The 13,170-nt window shown below is 40.9% G+C and overlaps 1 protein-coding gene across 1 annotated transcript in view; it reads right to left on the reverse strand.

The window, feature by feature from the left end:
* XYLT1 (xylosyltransferase 1) overlaps positions 1-13,170 on the reverse strand; it is a 150,612-nt gene that overhangs the window by 23,988 nt on the left and 113,454 nt on the right. The window contains 1 exon segment of the mRNA XM_035895067.1: positions 1-169. This exon segment is cut by the window's left edge and continues 1 nt beyond it. Coding sequence (XP_035750960.1) covers positions 1-169 — 169 coding nt within the window.

Raw genomic sequence — 13,170 nt, forward strand, 5'->3', positions numbered from 1 at the left:
CAGATCATCATTAGAAAAAGTGACATACTCCACAAACTTCCTGTTCAGGAGAAACCAGTCCGACCCTCCATCGACTGCGATTCCTTCTGGGATCCTCCGGTCCCCCAGGCGCCACATGTGGGTATCGCATTCCAGGAAAAGCCGATCCAGTCCTTGTTTTCTGATAAATCTGAGGGAATACAAAAGCAGTCATTAAAAGTTAATTTATATTTTGTTATCGTCACTAGCTCTATAAATAAAGAAGCTACTTTCTCAAACAAAAAAGGATAAAAAGGTCACTTGTTTATATTTCTGTTCTACTCATAAATAATGTTGAGACATTTAAAAAATGATTAATCAGTTACACGTTCAGTTATCAGGGCAAAGATCAATAGATTGCTTTTAAACTTCATTTACACCTTCTGCTGTCCTAAGACAGAACTGTGCAAGTTACAGAGTGGTGCAGCATGAAAATCCATAATGTGCATTAACTCTTAACAAACCACTGCAGAAGAATCATAACATGAACAGGAACTAAACACAAGTTGTGTGATAGGCTTCTATCTCTAAATAAATGCACAGCTTTTGAAAAACAGCAAACCGTACACAAAGATAAAATAACCAACTTTCTCCTATGATATTGTTCCATGAATTTTTCTATTCGGGTATAGTTAATTATGAAGAAATATAATTGCATTGCTCTTTGCTGTAGAATGAGTATGTTTGCTCCATTTTCAAGTCTATAGGGAACATTATTTTGTTATTGCTGAACCATGAATAAGAGGAGCAACTACAGAACTGTAGAGTTATGGAAATTAATTATTTGAGACCAATGTAAGAAGAAAAAAAAAAGAGTTGGAAATCAATCTATGTTTGAAAATACTTTGGACTAGATGCCCACACATGTTTTGAGACTGTCTGATCCAGGTTTCTATTTGTTATTCCATTTTCAGAGTTATTTCCCAGAAAGGGAAGCAGAGCAGCCATGAATTGGCACACACCTTTGCAAAGGGGGTGGAGCGCTGTTAATAATGGTGAGTTGCTGTGTTGAATACATCCCACATGTTCTGAGCAATAATAAATACCAGCTAACCAGACTGTTATAGTAACTCACATCCACAAGACCACAGATCTCACTGGATGTAAGGACTGCAGGCTAACAAGAGCTGTGGCACCTACAGCGAGGAGGACACGGTAAGACCTGTGTTTCCTTCCTGAACAACACAGAGCTACACCAGGGTTCTTACACATGTTTTAGGATTAGGAAGTCAAGAAGACATTTTAGTGGTCCTCAGACACATGCAACGGAAGGAAGGGGAAAAGAAATAAAAGTTAAGGAACACCACCAAAGCTTTCTGGATTCCTGCATCTGGAAACTTGAGTGTTAACCCCATAGGCTAACTCCCTGGTTAAAGGTTTGTTCTATACCAATCAAAGAACTGAGATGCAATTATGAAATGGTGCATATTAATTTTCAAAAGGACCGTAAATGACTTCAGGGTCTGTGCCCTACTGATAGCTACGTCTCTTTTCACAGTATGAGAAGAAGAGCTCCTCTGTTAACACAACAGTGCAGAAAATGCGTAGATGAGAGTGGAGAAATTTTTCTTTCCATGAACAAGTTTCTAATTTCATGTTCCATTATGAAGGATAATAGAAAAGTCTTGCAATTTTAATGCAGTGCTCTGGAATGTAATCTTCAAATTCAATATTTATGCAGTTATCTCCAAATCAAATATTAATGTCCCTGAAAGTTTGGTCATTTATTTATTTCCCTCAAAACTAAATGCTCATTTGAGTTAATTATTTTAAGAAAATAATAGAATTTTATTGACCATATTTAAATAGGAACATAAAGTTCTTTTCCATGAAATAATTTCTTTCAACTGCTATCTCTACCAATTTATCACCTTATTCTGGTTTTCAAATAGAAGTTTCTTTTACTGCAATAGGAACCCCCAAACGAAAAAACCCACCTGACCATTTCAAAAACCCCTCTACTTACAAACTCCCTCAAGCTATATTACATGCTAGGACTTACAGTTAACTAATACCAGAAAGCTCAGTTTTACAGCTTCAGCCTTATTGTCTGAAATTGGCAATAGAAGAGTACGGCCACACTGAAGATGAGAAGGCCCCAGCAATCCTAGGCTCACAGCTTCACGCTTTCCAGAATAGCTGACAGGCTCCTTTTTTTGCATGTGTACACAGTTCTATGATTTTTTTGATCTAATGGCTTGGACAAGCAAATCTCGGCATACAGAGTGAACTAAGACCATTCTTGGGAGCACGAGTGTTTTCACAACAAATCTCAGTCCCCAAATCGTATACAACAAGGTTATTAGAAGAAAACTAAACATACTTTCCAACGATTCATCCTCCAGCAAGGCAGCATAGCCCAACTGAAGAGCAGCAATGCCTTTGGAGACTTGCAAAGAGATGACCCTTTGCTAACGCTTCTTGAAACCTTCCTAGAAACATCATATGAGGTTTTAAATACCAGTAACAACCGAATAGGAAGCAGGCATTTCTCAGAAGGCTCACCCTTACTGGGCCTGCTTCACACACAGTCATTACACCTGAACAGAATAATGCATTGGCGTAGCAAATAATTTCTTTTTATCTGTGAAGCAATAATTTATACAAGGGACTCTGAAGACACAGCTCCTTGTTAGGCAATTGCTTGCTATCCATTTATGTTCCTTGGGAGCCAAAGGGACCAAGCATATTTTAGATCTGCTAGAAGCTAAATGATCCTGCCTGAGGAGGCAGCGGGTCGCCCTAGCAAGCCTGTGCTATACTGCTGGCACACAGAGCTGAACTGCAACCAAAGTGGAAAACGTGGATGAGGCTTTTTTCCCCTCCAGACTCTCTTCTAGGATGACTGATGCTCCTAGCTACTCCAGCAATAGTGATTTTGGCACTCAAGAAGGCAAGAACTCTAAGCATATTGGATATTGCCTGAGGGAAAGGGAAAGGTGCTATTTGTATGCCACATAGGCCTTTTCAAGAAATCAAAAGCCCTTAAACACTACAAACAGTTAATAAAGATTCTTGACTAGCCTTCCAACAATGCTTGCAGCAGCCATCTCTGAAAAGAAAGATAAGAAGATGGAGGGCAAAAGCATGACCCTACTGATTTGTTTCTAGTCTAATGCTGTATTTCATTGGTTTCTGGTTATGCTCAATGTAATACCAAAACAGTGCATTTTATGAAGGCATGCCAAGCTTCAGAGAGAGCAATGAAATGCAAAAAGTGCTGATTTTTTTCCCTCAAGTCTTTCTCTCCTGGGTTTTATAGGACACCTAGCAGATAACTCCCAAACTGAAGTAGAAAATATGGGTTAATAATAGCGTTTAATTACTCTTAGTTAAAGTGCAAAAATTCAGGTGTTTTCTGGCACCCTGAACTTCAGGTAAGACCAGCACAGCTCTGACAACTACCAATGTACTTGCCAGGACAATGACATACAATTGCATCACAGTATGGTTAGACAAATACAATGGAGATTGCCATCAGATGAAGACACTTGACCTTTCTCTTGATCTAAGACAAACAACAGGAGGAAAATAACAATGATAAAAGAGAGTCAACCAGGAAAAAATAAAATTAAAATAAGACCAGGGTGAAGAAAAACCATGTCATTTTACCTTATTTCATAGAACACGCCATCTAAGACGTTTTATGCTTACCCTTAATCAATCTGAACTCTTTCTAAAGAGCCTCCAATTTTGAGGAGCCTGGATTACACTTGCAAGTAAGCAGCAAGCATAGCACAATACAAATGCATCTTGCCAGCTGAGCTCAGCAATCAGGTAACTACACATGTGAAAGGTGCCGTTTGCGCCCTGACTACGCATGGATGCAGCCTCAGGGCTTACACAGTTCAGGATGGTTATTTTTATACTTTTTTAAAAAAAAACCTACTGCCTGCAGCACGTGGTCTATCACACTGATAGTTAACTGTCCAGACAGCTCATGATTACAATCCAGCTTAGGGAACTCCTCTTACTTTGTAGTGTATTTAAATATTTATAAATGCATTTCAGATGAGGCTCTAGCATTGTACAACACATAAAGCATTTGTAAGATGTTTAGTGCACACTCCTACAACACGAATATAAACACGTAGCTCAGCTTTTCTTATGATATGTTTTAACTACTCATAGATATTGTTGCACAGTTACTTAATATCAGCAAAAATATCACAATCAAATATCACCCTTTTGGATAGCTTTCTCCAAGCAACACTGCATACCACATCAACTCTGAGTGACCCCCGGTCCTGAATGCTTGCACTTATGCAGTACATAAGACAGAGAGTTTGCTGTTTTCTGTTTTTTGAAGTCTGTGAATGAATACAACTTTCTTAAGCATCAGAGGCTATCAGATTGCTAAATGTTACTTATCAGTAACCTTGCCACTAAAAGGTTTTTGTCTGGAAAGAATGTATTTTTTAAGGTGAAAAGGTTTCTTCCTAAATGTTTCCTGTTTCTGGCCTGTTGTCTAGAAAACTTCCCATTGACATTTCACTGTTAACCAGGTGAACCTACCAGGACCTCATCATCATTACTCACTGTACAAGAATACAAACTATGAATAAATGTTAACAATACATCAGCAAAACAATTACAAGTCAAAAGTCAATGTCAAAGCAAGGATCTGCAGAGCTTGGAGCTCCACTAGCACCACGTCTGTGTTCTCCTTAATGTTCTCCTTTATGTGGACAAACTCTGCACATTGCTCAGACTCTGTCTGCTCCTCTTCTAACTCCCTTTAGACAAAAATTTGAAGAAGTCAGCCAATTTTGGTGGGAAAAGTCAAGTAAATATTTTTACGGATGAGAAATATGAGAGGCTCTTGCCAGCAGTGTTTGCACAGCCACCTGGGAAACACTTACCAGAGTCAATCAGTCGGTAAGCATAAAACAATAACTTGCAATTTAGGTGACCAAGTAGAAAGCACAGAACAGTAATTTGACAATCTTGAGTTCAACAGTTGCAACAAGTAATTTGTGAGCAATCTCTAGGCTACAATATATCTCCATAAAACAGTCACTGAATAATTCTCTGTAATAAGCAAGTTCATAAAATCCAAACCTGCACAGAGCAGTTTCATTCCCTGCCTGTTGCAGACCAGAAATCCTGGCCTCCATTGAGTATGTGATGAATTTCCAGTTGACTGCGACACAACCCTGACTTCACCCCATTTCCATGACTAACTCCATTCTATGAAGGGTTAGACAGTATTTAAAAAACCCGATATAATTAACAATTGGCTATTTAAGCACAATGTCTATACTGTACCAGCTAAACATCTGTTTTTCTAAAGATACGATCTTGCAGTATGTTTCCCAAGACCTCTTTCTGTCATGCTGAAAGCCTCCAGGGCTGACCCCCCCCGCTCCCGAAATGGAGTTGAAGCTTGAAAAGGGGAACAATGTCAAAAAGAAACAGCACCTACTTAGTCTGTCAAGATGAGGAAGATTTCCACCCTGGATGACAGGCAGCATGCAGAGGTGCAGAAAAAAAATTCCTGCTGTTTCAAAAGGCTCTGAAAAAACTCTCAGTATCGATAAAAATGATGGAAGAAAAGAGAGGGAGAAATGAAAATTGTAACCTGCTTTCCAATGTGTTTGAACTGCAGCATCTTGAATACAAACGTTATGAGGTCAAAAGCAGAATTCTTCTTATCTTTCTTTAATTCCCTTACTCTGAAGAAAATATTACAAACACAAGACTATCTTAACAATCCCCTAAGCTTTAATGCCAATGCACAAACATCAACAATATCATAAAGAATTTCTCTCTTGACTGGATTTTCTATAGCCAGATTGGGCTTATTTCACATGCAAAAGCCAAACCCATAAGTAAGCACACAAATTGAAATGCTTTTAGTAGCTCTGCCCACTGTGCTAAATGCTCAGACACTAACAAGGAACACTGGGAAATCTTACTTTTAAAATATGATTAGTGTTTGTCATTCATATCTCTATATGCCCTACAACAGAGGAGGGCACCAGTCCTTGAGGAGCAGCAGAACATGGTGGGCATGCAAACAGAGGGGTGGCCAACCCCACACCATGGGATCACCAGCTGCCCCTTGCTGAGGACAGCACAGGCTGCAACCTCAGGAGGGCAGGGATTGAATTCAGAGCAGAAAACACAGGTGACACGGCCACGAAAAATAAGCCAGTACTGAGAGATGCAGTTAGCAACATTTGTTCCTGCAATTTCTGTGGGTATCTAGGAGCTGGGCTGCAAGTCATCATGAGACCAAGCAGCTCTCCTGGAAGGATTTTCTGACGGTCCACATCACCACAGTTGTTTCCAGTGTATGTTTACACAGTTTTATGCTCAGTGTGCAAGTAAATCTGGGGCAGACAACTGGTCTGCTGCTGCAGATGTTGGACAACGCAAGGTTTAGATCATTTACAGCATAGCAAAAATGGTACAATATTTTGACTGGCTCTTTCAAGTTACAAGTCTACCTTGAAATATTTTGTTAAACGTGGCCCTTCTCAATCAATGGCATCTTTATGGAAACGAAACATCCATTCCACATGAGAGGCTGTTGAAAGCCAATGAATACACACATTTTATCTGGTCATTATTCTACCTCTGTTTGGACATAATTAGATTTTTCAAACTTTACAACAGGTGCCTCATACTCTACATAATTTGTTTCTGCTACTTTCACATATAATTTTCTCAGTATATCCATTTAATGCTTTACTCACATCTTTGCATTATGTTTAGAAGAAATTCCTCATAATTCTTTCTTCTCGTCTACCTTTTCCTAAGTGTTAACTTCCACTGGTTTTGAAAAATCTTACTTTCATCTTCTGGAAATCTCTCTTTCAGAGGAAGTCTTAAAAAGCCTTAATGCTTCTCAATAGTTTAATGTTGAAGGTCAGGATGCAAACTCGTCAAATGTCCCAAAAATAAAAAAAAAACTCTAATTTTTTTTTAGTTGTAGGAAACTTGCATAGTCTATTTTTTGCAGTAATGACTCTACTAGGAATTGTCCTGTTTTGACAACAGTTCTATGCAGTCCCTCATGAGTACAAGGCTCAAGAGGGACTTTCAAAGACTTTTCTGGGGGTTTTCTTCCACCACTCTTCACTCACACTACTTTTTGAGAAACACTGGAACAGCTTCTACAAGGACAAAAAAGTAATGGCTTCCTCTCATGATCAGGGAGGCCACAGCTCAAGTTGTTTTGTTCCTTTTTATATAAAAGAAGCAAAACAGGGAGAAAACTGCAAATTATAGGGTGCAGAGATGTAGCATGAATTCACCACAGACTCAATGATATGAAACCTGACATTTTGCCATCTGTTTGTCTCCAATAAATGTCATCTCCAGAAGATTTCTTGTCCCCTCACCTCCTCTTCTTCCCAACACCCACACAACCAAGCAGTCTCTGACCTGGGAACACTCCTAGGCCTGAGCAGCTGAGCTTGAAGCCATCTCATCTACATGATGATGCTGGTGATGCTGTTGCTGGAGCAGCTACCACTCCTGCCATGGCTAGCAGATCAGAGCTGCTGCAGTGCCCGCAGGCAATGCACAGGGCCACTCCGTGCAGAGCACACCTGGGTGTCCACCAAAATAGCATCTCATTGGGTGTTTCTACTGTGCTTAACATCTTGGGATCTGCACACTAGATCACTGAAGAAAGAAAAGGAAATGGAGATTCAAATTTTCCAAGTGACTGAGGGCAAGTGTAAGTCACTTCTATACAGTTTTTCAAGCCACCAAATCAGGCTATTAACCTGTGGGTAAAACAGGGCAACAATATCCGTCCAACAGAAAAGGATGTTCCCTGCCGTAATTATTTATAAAATGTTGCAGGATCTCGGATGAAGGGACACAAATGTTACTATATATACCACTGGAAATGAAGTGTGCAGCTCAATGTTCTTAGACAGCAATCAGATTTCTGATGACTTTACTGGTACCTCAGTTTTTCGCCTCCTTCCTAATTCCCGCCCCACCCCATAAATTATGGCTACTTCAAACCTTCTCATTGGGCCTTCCCTGAACTAGTGGATGATCTTGCTTGCATATTCTACCAAGACCAAAAACCATCCTGCTTTGTCCCATGTCAACACATATGGCTGTTTTTAGTGCATCTTCCTATCATCGTCAACCTATTTTTATTTGCCTTTGCATTGACAACTTAGTATTGTTTTTCAAAACCAAGCAGAAACAAAAGCCCTGCAAGGAGGCAAATTGTCAAGCTAAAGCAGTAAAGGCTTTATGGTTCCCCTAATGCTTAGCGTAAAGCAATAAGGAACACGAAAGCTAGCTGTAATGTTTAAAAATTTTAAGTGTGGTCTCTTTGCACAGAAGATGCATGTTGTTATTTCAGTCACTACAGTTCACATGGAACTGTTGGGCTGAACTACTTATAAGCAAAAAATAGATCTTCCTAGCCTGCGTGCTTCAGAATACTGAAGCATTTAAAAATATTAACAGAAAAAAGTATAGCTGAGGGAAATTTGAGCCGAATGAACCACCAAATATGTCACATGAGCAGCAAGGTTAGCACTGCTGGGAGCTAAGTAGTTAAACTATTCTGGCAGCAGGGATAATATATCAATTTTTTTTCCTAATACTTTCCAGGTACTTACTGGGCGATTCATCAACGCAATACACAATAGCATTTACTGTGTGATCCATTTTCTAACCAGCCGCCAAACCACCATCAACTCAGCGTACAGAATGCCAATGAACAGCATGTGCCACAGTGCAAAAGGAATGTCTGAAAGGGTGATGAAACAGATAAGCATCAGCGGAACTGGGCTGAAAGAGGCAGAGATTTTGGGAACATGTTCTGGCCCTTTGGGAGTTAAGGTCTCTATAGCCTCTTAGAATTGGAATGGGCTTGTGATGCTCCTTACTAAAAGCCATACAGTTCAGCAACACCTCTAAAAGTAACTGGAACACAGGATCCAGAAAGGGGACAGCACAACTGCACAGAATAGCATTAACGAGGAGAAAAACACAGCACAAGATCAGAACTCAGATACGTAACAAACTTTTAATGGCCTTATCTTTAGTTGTTTGTATTCTGCCTTTGAGCTCCAGATTCCTCTAAGCTGTAAAAGCATCTAACCTTCACAGCGTGTTTACACTGTTTCCCAAATGATTACTGTGGCAAGGTTTCTAGAAAAAAAACACAACCCTTTTTCCTGCCTGTCGTTGAAGATGTCACATTTGACTGTCTTTATAATACCTCAGCCAGGTGCTGCTCCTGTCAAAAAAACAAATCTTCCGGGTGTTCCAAATTGTAATAGCTTATACAACTACTGGGTTATTCTTTTGCTTTTAATAGTCTAAGACACTGAAAAGAAGAGAAAGAGAAGAAAATGTAAGTGTTGCCCACTAAGTACTATGTAACGACTCCAGCCACTGTATGCAATTTCATTTCATACATCCAGCTCTCTGAGGAAATAATACTTCTCCAGCTGAGTTAAGGAGCGATTTTCACGTCCATTCCCTTTTTTGAAGCCACTAAAGGAAAATCAGAGTGATGCACTTTTTAATGACTTTGGCATAACTAAAAGAAAACTTCACTCTATAAAAGGAAGCCTGGTTTCTCTCCTTATTTGGCAGTAAAACATGTACTGATTGTGAACATGGCTTGAATACAAAGTACATTGTAATTGAGCTGTATAAGCATTTCAGTTTTAAGATGGCACTTATAATCTTTCTCTCTCTGTTGTATGATCCAGAGACTAGGATGACTTAAAATTCAGAGTTTCCAGTTGTTTACAAAGCAGACTTAGACAGTTGAAAAGCTTATTGCTTAGGAGCCATTATTCATCCACAAATTAAAATGATAAGTAGCAGCAAGGGTTATACATTGCTTTCAGCGATATTTAAATGCTGAGCTCCTGTACTGTTTGTTCACTTGTTTTGAGGAAAACACCTTGGAACAGCAAAATTATTATTGTACATGGGGCGGCAGTCAGTCTAGTCCAGCATCTTCTCCCTTATCATGGCTTCAACTAGCCATTTTAAACAAAAAATCCTGTTCCAGTTCGTTTTGAGATAGGATGTCCCAAAGGAGTTTTCTCCTATTGCCCAATAATTTGGAGACTGGCCTGTGTCCTAAATCCTTTCCAAAAGCTGTCTTTTTTTTTTTTTTTTTTTTTAATTTTTGTTGCCAAACCTTGAGTCTGTTGCTTTTCTTCTAGACCTTACTAAGCTCTTGGCCATACGGTTCCCCATGGGATATTTCTTTTCCACGGGGCTGTGACAAGGCAAAGCAAATGGCAAAATATAACAAGTAACTGGAAAAATTAATAGAAAAAAATAATCATCCCTTACTCTTAAATGAGCAAGTCACCAAGTCTGGCTGTGGAAATTCCCCAAGCAAAGGGTCACAGGAGGCTGGGAGAATATTGTAAGGAAGCACCACTACCCGCCTCTTCTTCTGCTCCTCTGGGGACATCGGCTGTAGGAAGCAGGACACGGGGTGACAGCCTAGACATGAGCCTTTGGTCTCATCTCACCTGCCCATGCTTACACAAGGTATTTCAGTCCAGAGGATTTAACTACAGGGGATAAACCTCACCAGCATGACCACAGCTCACACACTTTGGGCATAAAATGAAAGTCAGTTGGACACTGTGTGTCAAATAGACAGAGCAGATGGTACAATTACCTGTTCAGACAAGACTGAGCTACTGAAACACTAAAACTGAAAGATCAGGCTATAGATCTTCACATTAGATACAATTTCTTTCTCAACAGGTGGATGTAGAGATGTAAGTTCACTCACAAAACAAGCAGAGGGTTAACTGCTTTTTGATCAGCTTTTGACACCAATGGAATGAATTTTTACCGAATGCCAATATTACTCAGAGGCTTCCACAGCTGCTGGCCTGAGTCCTGTCTCTACAGTTATCTGGGCTATGCAGGAGGAGGGGAGCCACTGTATCTCTCTGATAGAAATTCTGGGGAGCTGCCAAGGGGCGATGTGAAAGGATCCATTCATCCAGTGGTCAGCAATGGGAGCACTTACGGACTCAGGGACTACACAACCACGGTGGACAGAAGCAGCAAATCTGCACTCATGTCCCACATTATGTATTCTCATGCACAGAGAATTTATGGTAGAAATCCAGGAGAAAAAAATAAAACACAGCAACATGCTGTAATAGACTAAAAGGTATTTAATTGTTTATACAGTCAAAGGGAACCACTGAACTAATAAATGGGTTGTTATTCCTGCGAGGGGAGGACAAGTGGCACATTAGCTCATTTTATTAATAAATTAATACCAGATTAGTGTGTTTAATTGATCTAAATTCTTCTAACCCAGCTGAGGTTGGCATGTTCGAACCAGCTTGATGCAGGCATGTCACAATTCATTACTTATTTTCCTTAGCCGGCTCAGGGAATTTGAGAAGAATCAGGTGCACCAGAGGAGCAAAAAGGCGTAAGATACCCACTGCTTTTCCCTGGCCATTTCTCTTCCCTTTCTGACTTGAACTCTGCTGTTGATCATTATTGCCAGCTAGAGGTGAGCCTGCCAATCACTCTGACACCCTGCATTTCCCAAACTAGAGACTCTCCTCTGGGAACTGTTGACTCAGACCTAAATATTCCTCACAGTATTATTTTTTACTACCTGCTATAGAATTTCTGCATGCAAAAGATGAATGCTCGTGAGGACTTCATTTAAACGGGAACATGACAGAATTGATAAATCTAGTGACAAGAGCAAGAGCAGCCAAGAAGTGAGAGAGACCTGTGCGTTACTCTACCCAACCGCTGCACTGAAGATGCGACTTGATGTGTCATGTTCTCTACACACACTATCTGAACCCAGCCTTACAGTACACTTGACATTTTACAGAATAAAGAGATGACCTGGTGACTCAGGCAGAATAAAACAATATTTTTAGGTGCAAAGCCACTGGGACTCAGCATATGGAGTTGCTTGAGTTGTTGCAAGACTGCTGTTACGGTACAAAACTAGCAATAAAGAGGAAAAGAAAAACTATCAATAAAAAGGAAGAGAGGACCACAGCAATCAGAGAGGAAAGATATTCCACCCACAGAGGTTGCTTAAAGCTTTGGAAATATGGTGTTTGGTCACTACTGCTCCCTCAAACCACAAAGCTGTAAGTACTACTGAGGTGTTGTGAGAAAAACAGCACGTCCTCTTCTCCCCAAGACCTGCACAGGGTGGATGAAGAGGGACACTGATCCAAGGACTTCAAAACTGTAGCAGATCATGAGAACCCTCCAGCCACCATCCTCACCCTCACTAGCATGTGCAGGCTGGTACAGGCTCCCACACCTTGCAGAGATGCTCTGCTTGCACAAGGCTTTGCTGCAGACCCCAGTTAGTGCAGGTTTGGTCACCAGTGTGGCTGGGACCGACTGAGGCAGGGAAGTGCTGTTGTGTGTGGCAATTACCATTTGCTTCCAAAACATTGATCTGTGCCAGGTCCCAAAGGGGGGAGCAAGCATCAGACTGCTTAATGTCCTCCTCCCCACAAAAGCACCTTTGCAAACTGCTTCTGGGGAGGAGCCATTCTGGACCAATAAACAAATGTCCTCAGAAGAGGGTTTCCTCCTCATTCACTTCTCTTCACGGACCGGGGATTTCTTCACTCAGATAACACTGGAAAACTGTCACTATGCAAAAATTCTCAGTGCCATGGTTTCGGGACGCATACAGGAATGCTGCCAGAGTATGCAGGGAAGCAACTAGAAAGGCCAAGGTTCATCTGGAACTAAGGTTGGCAAAGGATATCAAGGATAACAAGAAGGGCTTCTTCAAGTATATCAGCAGCAAACGGAAGACTAGGGGAAATCTGGGACCGCTGCTAATGAAATGGGTGCCCTGGTGACAGAAAATACAGAGAAGGCAGAGCTACTGAATGCCTTCTTTGCTTCAGTCCTCACTGCCAAGGCTGGCCCTCAGGTTCCCCAGTCCTTGGAGGTAAGCAAGCAAGCTTGGAGAAAGGATGACCTTCCCTCGGTTGAGGTAGATCAGGTTAGGGATCTTTTAAGGAAGCTGGACACCCACAAATCCATGGGTCCTGATGGAATGCACCCGTGAGTGCTGAAGGAACTGGCAGACGTCATTGCCGAGCCACTCTCCATCATCTATGAAAGGTCGTGGAGAACAGGAGAGGTGCCTGACGACTGGAAGATAGCCAA

Source organism: Egretta garzetta, unplaced genomic scaffold, assembly GCF_000687185.1.
Source record: "Egretta garzetta isolate BGI_Z169 unplaced genomic scaffold, ASM68718v1 scaffold575, whole genome shotgun sequence".
Classification (NCBI taxonomy): Eukaryota; Metazoa; Chordata; class Aves; order Pelecaniformes; family Ardeidae; genus Egretta; species Egretta garzetta.